Source organism: Passer montanus, unplaced genomic scaffold, assembly GCF_014805655.1.
Source record: "Passer montanus isolate IOZ18808 unplaced genomic scaffold, ASM1480565v1 scaffold8, whole genome shotgun sequence".
NCBI lineage: Eukaryota > Metazoa > Chordata > Aves > Passeriformes > Passeridae > Passer > Passer montanus.
Window position 1 is genome coordinate 11259503 of NW_024373256.1, and position 17295 is coordinate 11276797.

The 17295-nt window shown below is 42.4% G+C and overlaps 1 protein-coding gene across 2 annotated transcripts in view; it reads right to left on the reverse strand.

Annotated features, from left to right (window-relative positions):
- Positions 1-318: 318 nt before the first annotated feature.
- The window catches only part of ABAT (4-aminobutyrate aminotransferase), a 43474-nt gene continuing 26497 nt past the window's right edge, over positions 319-17295 (reverse strand). For both annotated transcript variants that reach the window (XM_039731944.1, XM_039731943.1), the window contains exons 6-16: positions 14616-14665; positions 11443-11523; positions 11237-11329; positions 10792-10854; positions 10218-10281; positions 9449-9597; positions 8046-8183; positions 6630-6797; positions 4816-4962; positions 3697-3808; positions 319-2438 (exon numbers count right to left, since the gene is read on the reverse strand). In XM_039731944.1, coding sequence (XP_039587878.1) covers positions 2317-2438; positions 3697-3808; positions 4816-4962; positions 6630-6797; positions 8046-8183; positions 9449-9597; positions 10218-10281; positions 10792-10854; positions 11237-11329; positions 11443-11523; positions 14616-14665 — 1187 coding nt within the window. In that variant the 3' untranslated portion in view covers positions 319-2316. The remainder of the gene's footprint in view (positions 2439-3696; positions 3809-4815; positions 4963-6629; positions 6798-8045; positions 8184-9448; positions 9598-10217; positions 10282-10791; positions 10855-11236; positions 11330-11442; positions 11524-14615; positions 14666-17295) is intronic.

The window sequence follows — 17295 nt, forward strand, 5'->3', positions numbered from 1 at the left end:
TCTTCATGGATCAGCAAAGGATCAGTTAAGTAAATTGCCATTTAAGTGCACAGAGTAACCCTGAAATACTATTTCTCATATTTAACTTTTCCTAATGGGGTTCTGTGAGTTTAAATTTTGGCTGACACTGTGTAGCACAGCAATATCAGAAGAAATGCAAATGTTCCTTGGTGTAAATATCATGGCAGCAAAATACAGTGGGCTGTACAGGTATACTGCATTTTTTGGAGGTTTATCTTCATCAAAATGTATTTTATAATGCACTAATGGTTCAGTTCAGGCATGTACCGTGTGTAAAATGAAAAGTCCTGGAGAAGCTCAATTATAAATATTTTATTTAAGAATATTGATTACACATGATTGATGTAATTTGTTATGAATCTGTGTACAGTTACTAGTTACACCATGAAGTGTACTTAAGTATTTATTTAAACATTTATTTGGCACTGTCTACAGTATGCTGTAAACAATATTAACTTTATATGCTTCAGCTGCAGTGCTTTCTATGTATTCTCTAACGATTTCATCAACATGTTGTACACAATTATACAGTTACTGAGTGTCAGTAAAAATTATAAAAACACCTAGAGTAGTCATAATAAAAGTGAAGATGTGTAAGACTTCAAATTACTGGACCTTTGCTTCTGTAAAAGTACAAGACTTGCTAGAGACATTCACTAAAACTACTGCACTGATATGTTGAACAAACTAATTCCCAAAATGCTGTCAAATCCAGTTCTTGGTTTGACTTTCCTTTTGCTGATAACACGCTTACGAGGACAGCGATGACAATGAAGTTTTGTTGAACACCAATTTTTACCAGTCCTTTCCCCAGATTTCTACAACCTCTGTTCAAAAACCTGCTCAGGTTCTGCCCAGCTGGCACCAGAATTCTGCTTTCTGCAGATGTTTACAGAAATCCCACTGGGTTTAAGCTGGCAGAAGTGACTGTGCTTGAGTTTCCCAATAGCAGTACTTTAAAATGGGAAAACCATGATTAACACTTCTCAAAGCAGGTAAGGAACCTTTTCACATTTTGGTAGCTGTATTAAACATGTAAATCTTTTAACTTCTCTGTTTCTTATTATGCACTTAAAAATGGTGGTCAGGTCCTGAAAGGGCAACTGTAAAAGTCCATTGTGGTCCCTGTTTTTTGGTGCACAACAAAAAGTTAAACCTAGTAAACAAAATCCAGATGCTCACCAAAAAAAAGAAAAAGAAAGGCACCAGATCTAGTTCAAGTCAGCCTTCAGCAAACAGTAAAGAGACATCCAAAACAATTCTCTGAAGAAAAACAAATTAATGAACTGTTGACACATTTTTTTTGATCCTGTGGCTTTCTAGAAGAACTCTGAAATATCAATGACTTAGAATATACTATTAGAACAAAAATAGAATTACTTTGCATTATAAATGTGCAGTCAGGAGTAGGCCCTCACTGTAGTGGCTCTAATACCAGATAATGGCATTACTGCTTTAGTTTTACAAAATACCTCAAGTATTCGTGTAGAAGTTATAGGTAAATTAATGGCTATTGTGTGTTGTGGGCAAATGGGAAAATAATCTGGAATCATTCTAGACTGCTGGCAGAAGTGGAAGAATGTGCTTTGCATGGTTCTCTAAGCTTTGTCAGATTACATACTTCAGGGTAGAGTTTTCTCTGTACAAGTCTGCTTGTAAGAGAAGTCAAAAGTTTTAAAACCCATCCATGATGAGGACAGAAGGACAAGGGCTTCAGTGCCACTTGCAGCGCTGTAGGGGTGGCTGAGGGCACCAGTGCCCCGTGAAGCAGTGAGTGCAGGCTGGGCAGAGCTGCCCTGATGCAGTTGGTGTGGCAGATGCCTGTACTCGAGGGAATAAAGCTGGAAATTACTCTGTAAAATACTGTGCTTGGCAGTGGTGGAAAGCAGAGCTTTCCTTGGAACACTGATTGGATCCCAGCTGCCATTGGAGAGCGGCACTCTGTGCGGCAGCCGTGTGGCTCCGAGTGGCCACGCTCGTTGCTGAGCTTCTGGATGCTCAGACAGTGCAGAGTCAGGGACGTGGCTGTAGGGAGGACTCTGCAGTTACCATGGCCCAGGCCAGAAGAGGGAGGTTCTAGGGGTGCACAGTGAGGGACAGCTGCATGTACCTGCTGGTGACCAGTGCCAATGCTCTGCCTGGGGCGCGTGTGCATGGAGCAGCTTGCCTTGGGCAGGATTACAGACAGAACACAAACCTCAGTTTATGACTTTACACTTATCTTGTAAGTAGAGAAGACATGAATTAATGCAAACTAATTTCATAATCAGCTGTTCAGTGCAAGGGAACTGCTTTTTACTTGAAGTTTGCTAAGATGTCACTGAAAATGTTCAGGAAGAGGTGCGCGTGGTGGTCCTTGAAGATCAGCGTGGGACGAAAACGGATGGATCTGTCTCCACAGCCTCCCAGGACAACACCTGAAATGAGAACAGAATAGGTCCTCTAGTCATTTCCATCTTTGCCAAATATCCAGAAAAATTCAGGTCTCTGAATGGGGATACCCTCACTGTGGAAGGCCAACAGAAGCTCCCCAAATCCTGCTAGCCACACCATGATCCAGACATTGTGGTGTGAATGGCCTCAAGCTTCACAGCAGCTTAGAAGAACACTGTGGGTGCCTGGAGCTGTTCTATAAAACACTTGGAGTATTGGGACTCATCCTGACAGCAATGGAAAGAATCCATCCAGCACAGAGCTCAAACAGCATCTGAGCTTTCAGAGCTGCAGTACTCTCCTGGTCAAGTGTCCTGGTGCCACAAGACACAGGAAGTTTCTTTGCATTGGTTTTTAAACTGATTTGTTTTTAATGACAAGTTAAAATGTCTCAGTGCCTGAAAAACTCTCCCTGCGGTGCTTTAAATGCACTTTTTAGGCCAAAATAAATTTTTAGAAATGTTTGAATGGGAACACATATTACTAAGCTGAGCTTACCCACCTCAAAGCAGAACCTTGGTTTACCATGAAACAAACCACTTGCCTTCTTTCCCTGCTGGCTTAGTTTCCAAGAACAAAAAATGGTGTCTTTTACACTATAAAAGTTTGGTTTCACCACAGTTTAGACAAACCCTGCCTGCTTCTTTCAAGAGATAGGAGTAACAGCAAAAACAGACAGCAGCAAACACAGGACCCACACAGTTAAATTCAAAGAGAATGTTAGGTGTGGATCTCAAGCTTCCCCTCTGGATACCTGGGCCTGCAGCTGTGAACAGTTCTGTGGGAAAAGAGGCATGTCACTGTAGATCTGGGCCCATTTTAGGCACTTGTATTTAATCATTAGGTATTCCTAGGTATAGGAATTATGTATTTACAAAACTCATCGTTCTTCTCTCTGTGTTTTCCTGAGTGACACTGACTTTCTTCTAACTTTCCTGTTTCTAGAAGTAAGCCATGTCCATGGGCACCTAAAGTCACTGAACCTGATGTCACAAAAACTCATCCCCTACACAGACCTCTTCCAGTAACCTCAGACCTGCTGGTAAATGTACACACCGTGCAACAGACTGCTCTGAGGTCTCTGACAACATTTCCAGAAAAGTCTAAATCCAACCTTGTCATTTCACTACTGTCCTCTAATACTGAAATACTCATGCATGATATGAAAAGGAAAATGTGAAGCATTACCTTCCCATGTGAATGCTACACGTGAAGCTCATCCACACACACAAAGTTTCTTACCTTTGTTTCTGGCTATTGTAATTAACTTGTTTCTAGTTGCATCATTTGGAGTGTCAAACGAACAGAATGTTCCTCTTCCTCTCACTCTGCTGATGAGATGGGGGTAACGAGCCTGCAGAGGGAGGAGAGACAAGCACATGGCAGGTGCTGCAACAGAGGGCACCTGGTGGCAAGGCTGGCTCTGCCAGGTGGGCACCCTGCTGCCTCCTCGCTCCGCTGGAGCGCAGCGAGGCTCACACCGTGCTCTGCTCAGCCTGCAGAGCCCCACACACAGCAGGGAGGAACAATGAGTCTGACCCATGAGCTGGGTCAAGCAAAATATTCTTTGGAACGAGCATAACACACTTTATTTGTATCTACAGTGGACTCCAGGAAAACCTGAGCATAAACCATCTGCACTGGGGCTGGAAACCAGCTCATTCTTCCCCTGCACTGAGACACTTGCCAGTAGTATCTGCATCACTTATTCTCAATCACAGTCCCCATCTTTTGGATAGGACTAGTTGTATTCTGGCCCTCCAAAGTATGAGCATATAGTATTCTCTGTTCTCCTGCCTGCTATGTCTTAAAGGTGTGGAGAGAGCAGAGACTGTGTCTGGGATTATTCTATACAAAATGCCTTTGGGAGGTGAGCACCTGCAAGCCTATCTTTAAATGCCTGTCTGTAGAGCTCCACAGTAGAAGCTGTAAGGAATTTCCCTTAAACAAAGGAGGGAAAGATACAATTTTCTTATTTCAACAGCCCATTGCAGAATTGGAAAAAAATATGCAAGGACCTTCCTTTGAAAAGAACTTTAGGATAAGGAAATACCGATGGGTTATGATAACAAAATCTTCTAGCAAAGTAATTTAATTAGCTGCAGTATGTATCTTGAGATATTTTGGGGATCACCCTTTATATTGGATAAAGCTATATAAACCCAGCATTTTAAGTTAGTAAAAGAAAGTTTTCTTCAATATTTCCAAATGGGACACAGTTATTCAGGCCTGTGTTGAAGTCACAATAATGGTCTAGACCCCAGTTCTATCTCCTCAGCCCAAGTGTTTAAACTGGATCAGGTCAGATCCTGCTTCAGCACCAGTTTCTCCTTCTTATCCACAATCCTTCCAGATGTTTACCTGCAAATCCAGCAGCCCAGTCAGCAGTGCTTTCCCAGCATGGGTGGCATTGTTTAGAAGGTCTTCTGTTTTAATAACCTTGATGACTTCAGCAAGCATAAGGTTCTTGGATGGATCTCCAAGCCAGGTGTTAAAAATCCGGTAGGGCTTGGGAAAGAGTGGAAAAAGAGTTGTGGAACATGTTAACAGGCAAATCACTATAAATTAAGAAAAGCAAAGCATCACACTGGCAGTGCAAATATGGTGTATGAAAAGGCATGCACTAATCTCACCAACCACCCTTATTTATGTTGTAAAGCAAAATCCCATTGCTGAGCTGAAACACAGGGTGATCACTTCATGCTTCTCATTTAGTGCAGTCTGCCTTGCTACTCTGATGTCTCATTGAAACACAGCTAGAGATGACAGGAAATCAGCATCATCTATACAGGCTTTACAGCAAGCTTTATGCGCTTCCCCTTAATTTGACTTTTATTACATCTAAAATGTCATTAGTGCAAAGAAGAAATTTTGCTGACAGAATCTGTAATGCTGACATACAAGCTCTGAAATTCCCAAGTTGCCCTACAGGAGAAGGTGTCAGTTTGTGGCTGGATTTTGTACTGAAGTTTTATTCCATTGGGCTTGACCCAGTTCTCCTCTCCCCCCCACCAGCTTTATGACCTTGGTGACTGACAACAACTGAAAAGTGAATAGGTGATGACAACTGTTGTGTGGGCACACAGCAAGTTTCTGTAAAACAGCAGCCCCATCCAGCTGAACCTGCACTGCTGGAGGAAACTTTGTCCCTTCCTTGGATGTCACAGTCACTCCTCAGGGGTCACCAACCAGCACAGAGTCCAAGTTTCATTAAAAATCTTACCGCGTTTGGCCTGAACTCCTCTTTGTGGAAAAATCCTCCTGTCATCATCTTCTTACTGAATGTTACCACATCAGCTGGGTCATCCAGGCCCCAGTGCTCGTGTGCCCAGAACTTTCCTGTGCAGCCACCTCCTGTCTGCACCTCGTCCACCAGGAAAGCACAGCCATGCTGCAGAGACACGTGAGGAGCAGGGAGTGTGAGCCCTCCTTCCCAAAGCAGAAACACCTCCCTTAGTGAGAAAGAGGGGAAAAAGAGTTGGGGAACATGTTAACAGGCAAATCACTATAAATTAAGAAAAGCAAAGCATCACACTGGCAGTGCAAATATGGTGTATGAAAAGGCATGCACTAATCTCACCAACCACCCTTATTTATGTTGTAAAGCAAAATCCCATTGCTGAGCTGAAACACAGGGTGATCACTTCATGCTTCTCATTTAGTGCAGTCTGCCTTGCTACTCTGATGTCTCATTGAAACACAGCTAGAGATGACAGGAAATCAGCATCATCTATACAGGCTTTACATCAAGCTTTATGCTCTTCCCCTTAATATGACTTTTCATTTATTACATCTAAAATGTCATTAGTGCAAAGAAGAAATTTTGCTGACAGAATCTGTAATGCTGACATACAAGCTCTGAAATTCCCAAGTTGCCCTACAGGAGAAGGTGTCAGTTTGTGGCTGGATTTTGTACTGAAGGTTTATTCCATTAGGCTTGACCCAGCTCTCCTCTCCCCCCCACCAGCTTTATGACCTTGGTGACTGACAACAACTGAAAAGTGAATAGGTGATGACAACTGTTGTGTGGGCACACAGCAAGTTTCTGTAAAACAGCAGCCCCATCCAGCTGAACCTGCACTGCTGGAGGAAACTTTGTCCCTTCCTTGGATGTCACAGTCACTCCTCAGGGGTCACCAACCAGCACAGAGTCCAAGTTTCATTAAAAATCTTACCGCGTTTGGCCTGAACTCCTCTTTGTGGAAAAATCCTCCTGTCATCATCTTCTTACTGAATGTTACCACATCAGCTGGGTCATCCAGGCCCCAGTGCTCGTGTGCCCAGAACTTTCCTGTGCAGCCACCTCCTGTCTGCACCTCGTCCACCAGGAAAGCACAGCCATGCTGCAGAGACACGTGAGGAGCAGGGAGTGTGAGCCCTCCTTCCCAAAGCAGAAACACCTCCCTTAGTGAGCACATCAACACAAGCCATCAACCCCTCCTTCCTCTCCCTTCACTCCCCTCCTCAACCCCTCCACCAATGCCACTCATGTGTCAGATTTCATAATTGAAATTTCAGCTCTTTTTTCAGGAAGGCACTAGAAACTTGTTTTCTACCCATATTTATCAAGTAACATCATCATGTTTTTATATAGTCTTGAGCATTTCTAGAGGATACCTGAAAACATCTGGGAGGAGCAGAGGTGACATTTCCAAAGCCCCTGAGGGAAGCAGAGTGTCATTTCTAGGGGCTTTGTTTGTTAGAAATACAAAGTCTCTCCCCCAGTCAGAGTTGGGCATTCTGTGGCACACAGGTAGTACCAGGAGCATGAGCTGGTCATTTTAGGGGGGCATGAAAAGCTGCCTTTTCAGACAACTCTGCTGAAAGAGCTACTTGTGAGCTGGCAATGTGGGGTTTTTATGTGAAGGACTATTTTGTCCAAACTTTGTGATAGGGACAGCAAGGTATGTCATAATTCTGTATTTAAAAACAATAGGTAAGTGCTTTTGGCAGCATCTCTTCAGCACACAGATATTTTGAGGGTGAAAAAAAGCATGGAGTAAATATTACTGAGGGTCATAGCTTCTAAATAGGTAACTTTACATTCCAAATATGAAGACATCTGTCCATTTCATTGCTTTATTGTAACATCAGCACTGTGGCTGGACTCAAGCTGTGTTTCAGCATTTTTTTTTTCAATTAAAAACATGTCATTAAACATTTATACTTTTCACAACGTGGCACAGAGGCAGCAGCAGCAGCATGAACTGGTCATTTTAGGGGGCATGAAAAGCTGCCTTTTCAGACAACGTGTCATTAAACATTTATACTTTTCACAACCCGCTTCTTCAGAAGCAGAACCTCCTCAATGAACAAGCATGATCATTTAAAGAACACACCTGCAGAATTCACAGCTAATGAATCAGAGTAATTTCTCTCTAACTTTAAAAATAGAAGATTATTTATTTAGTGTGAATCAAATGGAAGAGAGCAGGGATTGCTGCTATGTGTACATACCTACCCTGACTGCTGCTAAGGAGGCCTGTGAAACCCTCCAAGAGCCTGGGGCAGGGCAAAGCCTCTGGAGACACCCACAGTGTGTGGGTGCATGTTTTAGCTACTCCTGAGTGCCCAGAAAAATGTTTTCTTACCTTTCTGGCAATATCTCGCAGCTTTCTGAAGAAGTCATCTGAAGCATGATTGTCCCCACCCTCTGACTGTATTGGTTCCACAATGATTCCAGCCACAATCTTCTTCTTTTTCCTGTACTTTACAATCAGGTCTTCCACCTGCAAATCAAACACTTATGGCACATCCTCCTTCCAGAACATTTGTACATTTCCTCCCAGCTAGATGAAATCTCATCAGAACTTCAACTTTGCATGGACATTCCTGGCTATAAAGGTATCAGGAGGCACAAAAGAATAACATGTAGTTCCTCCAGCATTTACCACTGCCTTCTTGCTCCTGAACAGGTTTAGCAACTTTGCATGGACATTCCTGGCTACAAAGGTATCAGGAGGCACAAAAGAATAAGTAGTTCCTCCAGCATTTACCACTGCCTTCTTGCTCCTGAACAGGTTTAAACCATGTCCTAATTACACTGTAACTAGCTGCACACTTATTTACTAGCCAGGTTCAGCTGGCCGTGTTCTGTGCACCACTGCAGCTCACTGGGCCACTGCTGTCATTCCACTTCAGTGATATGGAAGGAGATAGATTTTGTGTCAGAAACCAAAACTCTGCTAATGCATTAGAAAAAGTAATCTGGAAAATTCACTTTTCCCAGTCACCCACTTCAGATATATTAAAATTAATCAGATGAAATAGTGCAAAAAACCTGTTGTAAGGGGCTGACAGATAATTCTCAACCTCCTGGTGCCAGCTGCTGCAATTAATGGTGTGTTTGTGCTTGAAATCCCTCTCACAGCCCTCAGGGCCATGGCCCCTGCAGGCTGTGCAAAGCAGTGGTTTCCAAAGGGGGGCAGTAAGCCCAGCACAGACTTGCTAAGAAAATATTTGGCTTTTTTGGCTTATTTGTTTCTAAAATAACAGCATTCAGCATTCCACTTCTCCCACCAAAGCCACCCTGGGGCAGCCCAGGGAGTTCACTTGCTGTGCTGTGCTCTCTGAAGTGAGGCAGGTTTGGCCAAGTGGACTGGCAGGTCCATCTCTGCACACCAGAAGCTGCCATGGAGAAGCTGGAAAGGCTGAAATACTCTTAGAGGTCATCTCTGCAGAGAGGGTTATCCACAGTCACCCACACTGTGCTCTCTCTCAGCCCATGGCCCTTTGGCAAGAGCTGGCAGGTGAGTTCACTGTGATCCAACCAAGTTCTGGGGGTGAAATTTCACTTTGGTGTCACTCATGCAGCCCTGAATTCCCAGGGAGCTGGCAGGGAGAAAGGTCTGACTGTAAACAACACTGAATGCTGCTCCAATCACAGGCTGTTCCAATCCCTGAAAACATTCTTTTAGTGAAAAGCACTAATCCTACCAACACTATTCATTATTTCAAATCAAAAACAACAGAAAGCTGCCAGGGAATTTTTTACCTCCTCTAAACAACGGGCTTCTTCCTGTTGATTTTCTTTCACAAAGTCTTCCAGGGGATACTTTAGCCTTGGAAATGGAGCAATAGGCCAGTCCAGTGAGGGAATGTCCAGTTTGTGAATTGCTTTAGAGTGAGTTGTAGCTAAGCAACCTAAGCCCAGAGAGGGAAAAATTAAAATAATACCCATCTAGGATCAATACAAGAAAAAAAGCCACCAAGAGGTGAAAAATGGCCTGACTGTAGAATTCTCTTAACTGCTCTGTGTTTTTACTGTCTTCTGAAATACTGGGTAATTGGATTTAGTCAGGCCTAAATGGATTGCTGTAGATCTTAAGCATCAGATTCCACATGCTCTGCTCCAGAAGAGCAGGAGAACCTCTGTCAGTCTGAACAGGTTGCTCAGACAAGGTGGGTTTCATCCCTCCAAAGACACATAGCTCACAGCTACAGCACTCTCAGGTAACATGCTTAAAACAGGGACTGAGCTGATATAAACCAGTAAAAGTGAGTGACAGCATGTTTGTGGTTATTTTACCCCAGGAGTTAGATTTTCATGAGTACAGACAGGAAACTGCAGATTCAGAATGAAGATAAGAGTCTGTCTGAGAAGAATTTTTCAAAAACCATATAATCAATTCCTACTGTCACACAACCACTCCACTGCTGGTGGGGCTCCCAAGGCAAACCTTAATGAACCTCCAGCTTTTCCACTGGTACTGTGTATGCAAGGACAAGCACACTGAGCTGAGGGGGCACAAGGGACAGCTTACCCAGGGTCCTGCCGTGGAAGCCACCCATGAAGGAGAGCATGGCGTAGTCAGGGCAGCCAGGGGGCTGCAAGCAGAGCACACAGTGGGGTCAGAAAACATCCCCCCCACTGCCCCCTGAGCTCCTCTTCCATCAGGCACCACCAGTTGTTACAGCCTCCCCTTCAGCAAGTACACAGGTCACCCCAGCCCTGCCCCAGCTCCCAGAGCCCGGTGTCACCATGGATGAACCCTTGGTGTGGCTGTTGTGGCCTGACATCACTGCACAGAGAGCTCAGGCAGGGCTGAGCCCTCAGCACAGTCCCCCCTTTGTGCATAAGTTAGGAGCACCAAGTTATGGGGTGGCTGGGGCTGTGGGGGCTCAGTGAGCACAGGCTGGGGCTCCCCTGTGCTGCACCCCCTGCATTCCTGATGACTCCCTGATCTTTGTGGGGAGCAGTCTCTATTTCACCATTTCCTAAATGTACAAAGCCCAGATTCCACTTTACATGTAGCAAACCAAACTTATCCTCCCAATCTTCCCTTCCAAGCCCAAACCATTGGTACATCTATAGGTGTGGTAAAGAACAAATGTTACCTGGTTAATCATGCAAGATTCCAGTTCTTCTTTTGTGACATTATTATGGCCCCTCTCCTTGTTCTGCAAAAAACCCAAACAACCCAACATAAGTGTCCCTGTAGTTGTAACCAATGTACCACATTGTGGCTGAACCACAAACCAGGAATGCTGGTATTCAGGACTGGAGTCAAGGAATACCCTATCTGTGGCTTTCACATGCTGACTACAATCTTCATTTTCTTTATTTCCTTTACTTTATAACTTCTAAAGTTGTGTCAATATAAAGTAAAAGCTTAGACGAAGAGGTTTTAATAAAGATTTTACACTAGATTTTAGAATATAAACAACACCATGAGCAACACAACCTCCAAGCCTCACTTTGTTTTGTAATAACAATTCTAATTATGAGTAAGTACTCATTTTTACCTCTAAACCTACAAAAATACCGTAATGTTTTACTTACTCTGTACCACATGAATATTGCTTTAAAGGCATTCTCATTAGAGCAGGATCCACAAGACATGGTCACCACCTGTGACAAACCCTTAGGAGCCACCTGTCAGCAAAGACAGAAAATTACTCTTGACAAATTGAACACAAGTACAGTGCAAAATGATAATAACAGTGGTGATAATAATAGTGATCAGTCCACAGGTATCTCAAACTTACTGATAGCAAAGACTCCTCCAGTTTTTCTGTAAAGTTCTCTGGAGGTAAAATTCCTAGGGCAGGTCTGTTGATAAAAGTGCTCTAAAAAGACAAAGGAAGAGGAATTGTTAGGTCTTAGTATCACATGGAAAATATGTTGGTATCAAAGAAGTTACATTTTATTCTAATTTTAAATTCCAGGCAGAAATCTGTATCATGGCACAAGTAGTTTTAAGGTAGAGATTGCTATTCCTGCCTTAGCATAGGTTGTTCTGTCTAATCCTTACTACTTTATTCTTGCAGGACACCTTAGGAAAGATGCATGCTAACTCACATTGACATTTCCTCTTCAATGTTGCCATTTTAGCTGCTCAATCTCAATTTTCCTTACACACAGAAAATAATGCTTTAAAATCTTTATGACTTGCTTTCAGTTTGAGAAGCTAAATTCAGTTAGGATAGCAGCATTTTCATCCTTAGTGAGCTTCAAGACAGACCATTTTGGAACACTGGAAGGTGCAGCCAGGCTCTTTGGTGGAAGATGAGAAGCCATGGGCATGGATCAAAGCATGACAAGTACTGATTTGGGTACAGGGAAAAGGTTTTGCAGGAAGAGAACAGTGAAGCAGTGAAACAGGCTGGTTTTTTGGAGGTCTTCAAGGTCCCAGATAAAACCCTGAGCACCCTGGTGTTATCTCACAGCCATCCATCTTGGAGCAGGACGTTGGCCAGGACACCACCTGAGGTCCTTCCAGTGTCAGTGGGGCTGTGAACTGGCCACATCAGGATTCCCACCTTTGGGAAAGGTCATTTTGGTGTCAGGGAACAGCAGCCTGCAGCCCACACAGGGGTTTCTAAGGAGCAGCTCTGGAAAAAGCCCCTCAGCCTCCCTGGTGCACTAATGCAGATGAATGTCACATTTATGCAATTAATTTAAATTGTGTCATGGATTAAAATTGATTCATTGCTGCTCTTGGTCTTTGTGGGTAATCTTATTTGATTCATACTGTGCTACTCTTTATTTTAAATTAAATTTTCTCAGAGAAGGACAAGCTCAATAAATTTGCCAACTGCCAAGCAGCTTTATTTGCCCTTTTCTTTTGTTTGTTGCTTTTCTTGTTGAACAAGTAATGGCTGAAATTAAAGGCTGAGCTTTGATAAGTTAAGTCTCAATGGGTCTCCAGAGGGGACACACAGCCTCCCCCCAAACACTCATATTTTCAATGCAGCTCAAGCTTGCACATTTATCAGCATCCTTCAGTCCTCCTCAAGACAAATATTCATTCCAAGAGGTGTGAGGCACAGCAAGGGCTGTAAGTGGTCACACTGCACCTGTAAGGACATTCCATCAGGATTCCTAGGGAAAACCAAGTATCACACAAGACAGAACACTGGATTTGCTAGGACTTTGTAGATTGTTTAAGTGTCTCGCTTCCAAAACACTGTTACAACAGACTCAAGCTTAAAAGAAAAGCTAAGCAAGGATGCTAATGACAGGTTAACACAAAGTGTTTGTTTAGTAGCTAAGAAATCACACTTGACTTTTTATCTCAGTTCAGAAGTAAATTTTCATATCACGTTCAAAAGAGAAGAGCACAAATTTGTGGTGAACTTGATTATGGGTTGTCACAGGCAATTGACAACATTTGCCATTAAGCAGAAAAGAGTATTTTTCTTTTGTAGTTAATGAGATACCCAGAACTGAGAAAAATAGAACATTGCCATCAAGCTGCTGTGGACTCCAATAAACAGATGCACATTCTGTGTTTATAGCTGGTAGAGAGGGTATGTGGAGCATTACAGACAAACCAAAGGAAAGGTCCCTCCAGGAAAACACCAACCCCTTTGCCAACACTAATGGAAGTTGTGCCACTCGTTGGGACTTTGGAGGAGTTCCTTCACTGCAGGCTCCCAGGAGTGTCACCTGCCCTTTCCCAGTGGGCAAATCAGCAACTGCCACCAGCAACTGGGCTTTTTGGTTTTTTAACTGGTTTGGGGATTTTTGTTTGTTTATTTTTTAAATCAGGCTTTGCTTACTGCTGCATTATAGAGAAGATATTACTCTCAGAAATCAACCTTATGAGTTAATAGAAGTATTCATAAATATTGGTATTTACAAAATATTCAGATCTGCCTTTGATAACTCCAGCATTTATAGTCTTATTTTTTGGGGTTTTTTTGGTTGGTTGGTTGATTTTTTTTTTTTTGTGGGTCTAGTCTTATTTTTTGGGGTTTTTTCGGGGTTTTTTTTGGTTGGTTGGTTGACTTTTTTTTTTTTTGTGGGTTGGTTTTTTCGTTTGTTTGGGGTTTTTTGTGGGTTTTTTTTTGTTGGTTGGTTTATTTTTTTTTTTTTGGGGGGTGGTTTTTTCGTTTTTTTGGGGTTTTTTCGGGGTTTTTTTTGGTTGGTTGGTTGACTTTTTTTTTTTTTGTGGGTTGGTTTTTTCGTTTGTTTGGGGTTTTTTGTGGGTTTTTTTTTGTTGGTTGGTTTATTTTTTTTTTTTTGGGGGGTGGTTTTTTCGTTTTTTTGGGGTTTTTTCGGGGTTTTTTTTGGTTGGTTGGTTGACTTTTTTTTTTTTTGTGGGTTGGTTTTTTCGTTTGTTTGGGGTTTTTTGTTTTCTTTTTTAACAACTTGAGGTATTTTAGTCCTGGGAAAGGCAGAATTTCTCACCTGAAGACATGAGTACTCCATAAAGGAAATCAGCTCAGGGAACTCAAATGTCTGCATTTCTTTGTCCTGCTGGAGTGCACTTAGGAGATGGGAATCAGCCATTATCCCCAACTTCAAAAAACCCCCTAAACTTCCCACAGCATTCCAGATGTAGGGAACCATGTCCAAGATATTATATTATCTCTCAAGGTTTTGGACTTGCTTTCAGGCTCAAAAAATCTTCAGAAAACAATATTAAAAATATTAATTTGAGAGAGTAAGTTTGAACTAGGATTTAAATGTGGCTGCAACTATATCAGGTGCTTGCAACACCCAAATGTTTACTTTTTGTAAAACTTCCCAGAGGTTTTGGTGTTTTCTTAAACACTACAAAGCTCTTTTCATCCAGTGAGAAGTAAAGCAAGCAGATCCTATCATAAATTAAATTGAATCATTAGCATTCCCTATCAGTCTGAGGGAAAAAGAGAAAGCCCACAACAAGGAGAGAGAGAACTCCTTCACGTCCTTCATGTTCTAATTCACTTACCAGGTTCTGTGGCTGCTGTAAAAGCTTTATCAGAGAGGGATGGCTGTAACCTAATTAAAAAGAACAAAGAAAGAAAGCAGTTCTTTTTATCTGGTTTCAATGAAGTAATGTAAAGCATAATCTAGAGAATAACCATAACTTCATGCTTGACTGTTTATGTGTAACTTGTATATTTTTAACTACTAATAATGGGACTTCTTTTGAAGTAGGAGAAACCTCTGGGCTCTTTGTCCCTCAGCAGCCTGTCTGGGTGCAGGGCACAGCACAGCACTGCTGTTGGGAGCTGTGGCACACCCATTTCCTTACTTTGACAGAGTTTTGCTTGGAAAAAGATGCAACAGTTTATCCTTCTTACCAAGAAACTAAGATAGCTTCAGTTTGAACACATTGGAGGTGCTTAATTTATACCCATTGATAGTCTAAAGGATAACTTGCTTGCTTACAGGCAAAACCAATTTATCTGGTGTTAAGAAAAATAATCTTCAAAGGAGGCCAGAAATTTCATTTTAAGCCTGATCTCTAATGTATGAAATACCAACGCCAGAGATTAACATCATCTTTTAAATTTCCTTGTAGAAACAGTTGGAAACCTCATCTTCCCTACTGCTCAAGAAGTCAGACAATGGTAATTTTGTTACAAAAGCTTATTGTGCTTCTGAATCCCCATTCCAGTGGAATGACAACAGCCCTGATTATCCTGTTTGAGCAATGGAGCATTAGGAGACTATGTTAACAAAACAATTATAAATTCAATTTTGAATACTTTAGCTGAAAACAAAAGAATATCCATATTGTTTTATCAGCATGTCATGATGATAAATCTGTTAAAATTATTATGAAGATAATAATAGAGGCTATTTGGGACACAGAACAACTAAATCTGCATGGCATCTGCTGTGATGGGAAGAGCTGTTCAGCTAGAGGCAATGACACATTGAGAGCTGTGTCCTTAAGAGCTGCACCTGTGGCTGCCACTGAGAGCCCCTTTGAGAGTAAATCAAGTGATTTTACTTTAGAAATCTCCAAAGCACAGCTACTACTGTTCAGGAAGCTCAAGGATCAGCTCTGGTGCTGCCTGTAAGAACTGGCAATCCTGCTGCTGGTGTTCCCACACGTGCCATTGTATCAGAGATACCATTCTCCTGCATAACACAAACCTCTGCCACCCCTGATTTACCCTTTTGCACCCACACAGAATTTCTCTCTCCTTCTCTTCACTTCAGGCCAAAGGGTCTGGTCTTCTCCTAGCACTCCCTCATCCTTGTGCCTCCTCAGAGGGGCCCCAAGGAGGAGAGTGTTGTATTTGCAGGGCACCCCGTGGCAGGGAGGAATGATGCATCTGACTCCATGTTCTCAGAAGGCTAATTTATTACTTATAATACTGTATTATATTAAAGAATACTAAACTATACTAAAGAATACAGAAAAAATATTTACAGAATGCTAAAAAGATAGTAATAAAAACTCGTGACTCTCTCCAGAGTCTCAACACAGCTTGGCACCAATTGGCCAAAGAGTGAAAACAACTCACAGCAGAACCCAATGAAACAATCACCTGTGGGTAAACAATCTGCAAACACATTCCACATGAGCAAAACAGAGGAGAAGCAAATGAGATAAGAATTGTTTTCCTTTTCTCTGAGGCTTCTCAGCTTCCCAGGAGAAAAATCCTGGGCAAAGAGATTTTTGAAGAGAATGTGAATGCCACAGGAGAGGATCCTGAAAGCCCAGCTGCTGTGACAGGTCGGGCTGTGTGACAGGAGCTGAGCTGGCATGTGGGTTCACAGGCAGGAACTAACACCAGGAAGAAGTAAATGCTTGAATAACCATTATATAACTGTGGTAGACAAGTCAAACAGCTCCAGGCTGGCATGGCAAACAGGCACTAACTCATTTCGGTGCCGTGACCAGCACAAGGGTTTGCAGTGTTACAAATCTGCTCCCAGAGCTGGCTCTGAGGAAGGGCACCTGCTCCATCTCTCTTGCTGGGTGTCTGGATCAGCGTGACAGGAACGTACATGTCCTCCAGGCTCATGAATGTGCCTGTCTGCAAAAGGAAAAACAACTCGAGCCTGCTAAAATAATGAGATGGAGAAAGCCCAAAGAATCCTTTGAACTGAGCAGCAGGCTCCTGTCAATAATATCAAACTACACCTCTCTGCATCTCCCCAAACACAACAGACCTTCCCAGCACTGAAAAACACATTGTTTCATTTGCTATTCCAGGATGTTTGCTGGCAAACATGTCAATAACATCCTTCTTGCAATTGGCTCCATGGGGTTTCTAACTCTATTAGACAGAATAGATGCAGGATGAAAGGACAGCTGTGCTACAACTGCCCTTAAAAGTGTGGTAAAAACTATTTCAGTTTTTGTTTTTCGGCAAGAGACAGCCTAGAGCATCTTTGCCTAGAGGTTTTTTATACTTTATTTCTTATCTCTCCACACAGGCACTTATTACTTCTCAACCTCTGCTGATAAATATATTCTAGTGTAACAGATCAATATTAAATCTTGGGGAGTCCTGACAGATTCATGAAAGGTTTTATTGGATTTACTTGCAGAGAGATAAGCACAGATGACTAACAAGCACCTTGTGATCTTGTTTTGCTCTCCCAATCCAGGCCCTACCTCTGTCACCAAGAGGGACATTATTAGTAACCTGGGCAACTTCAGATAA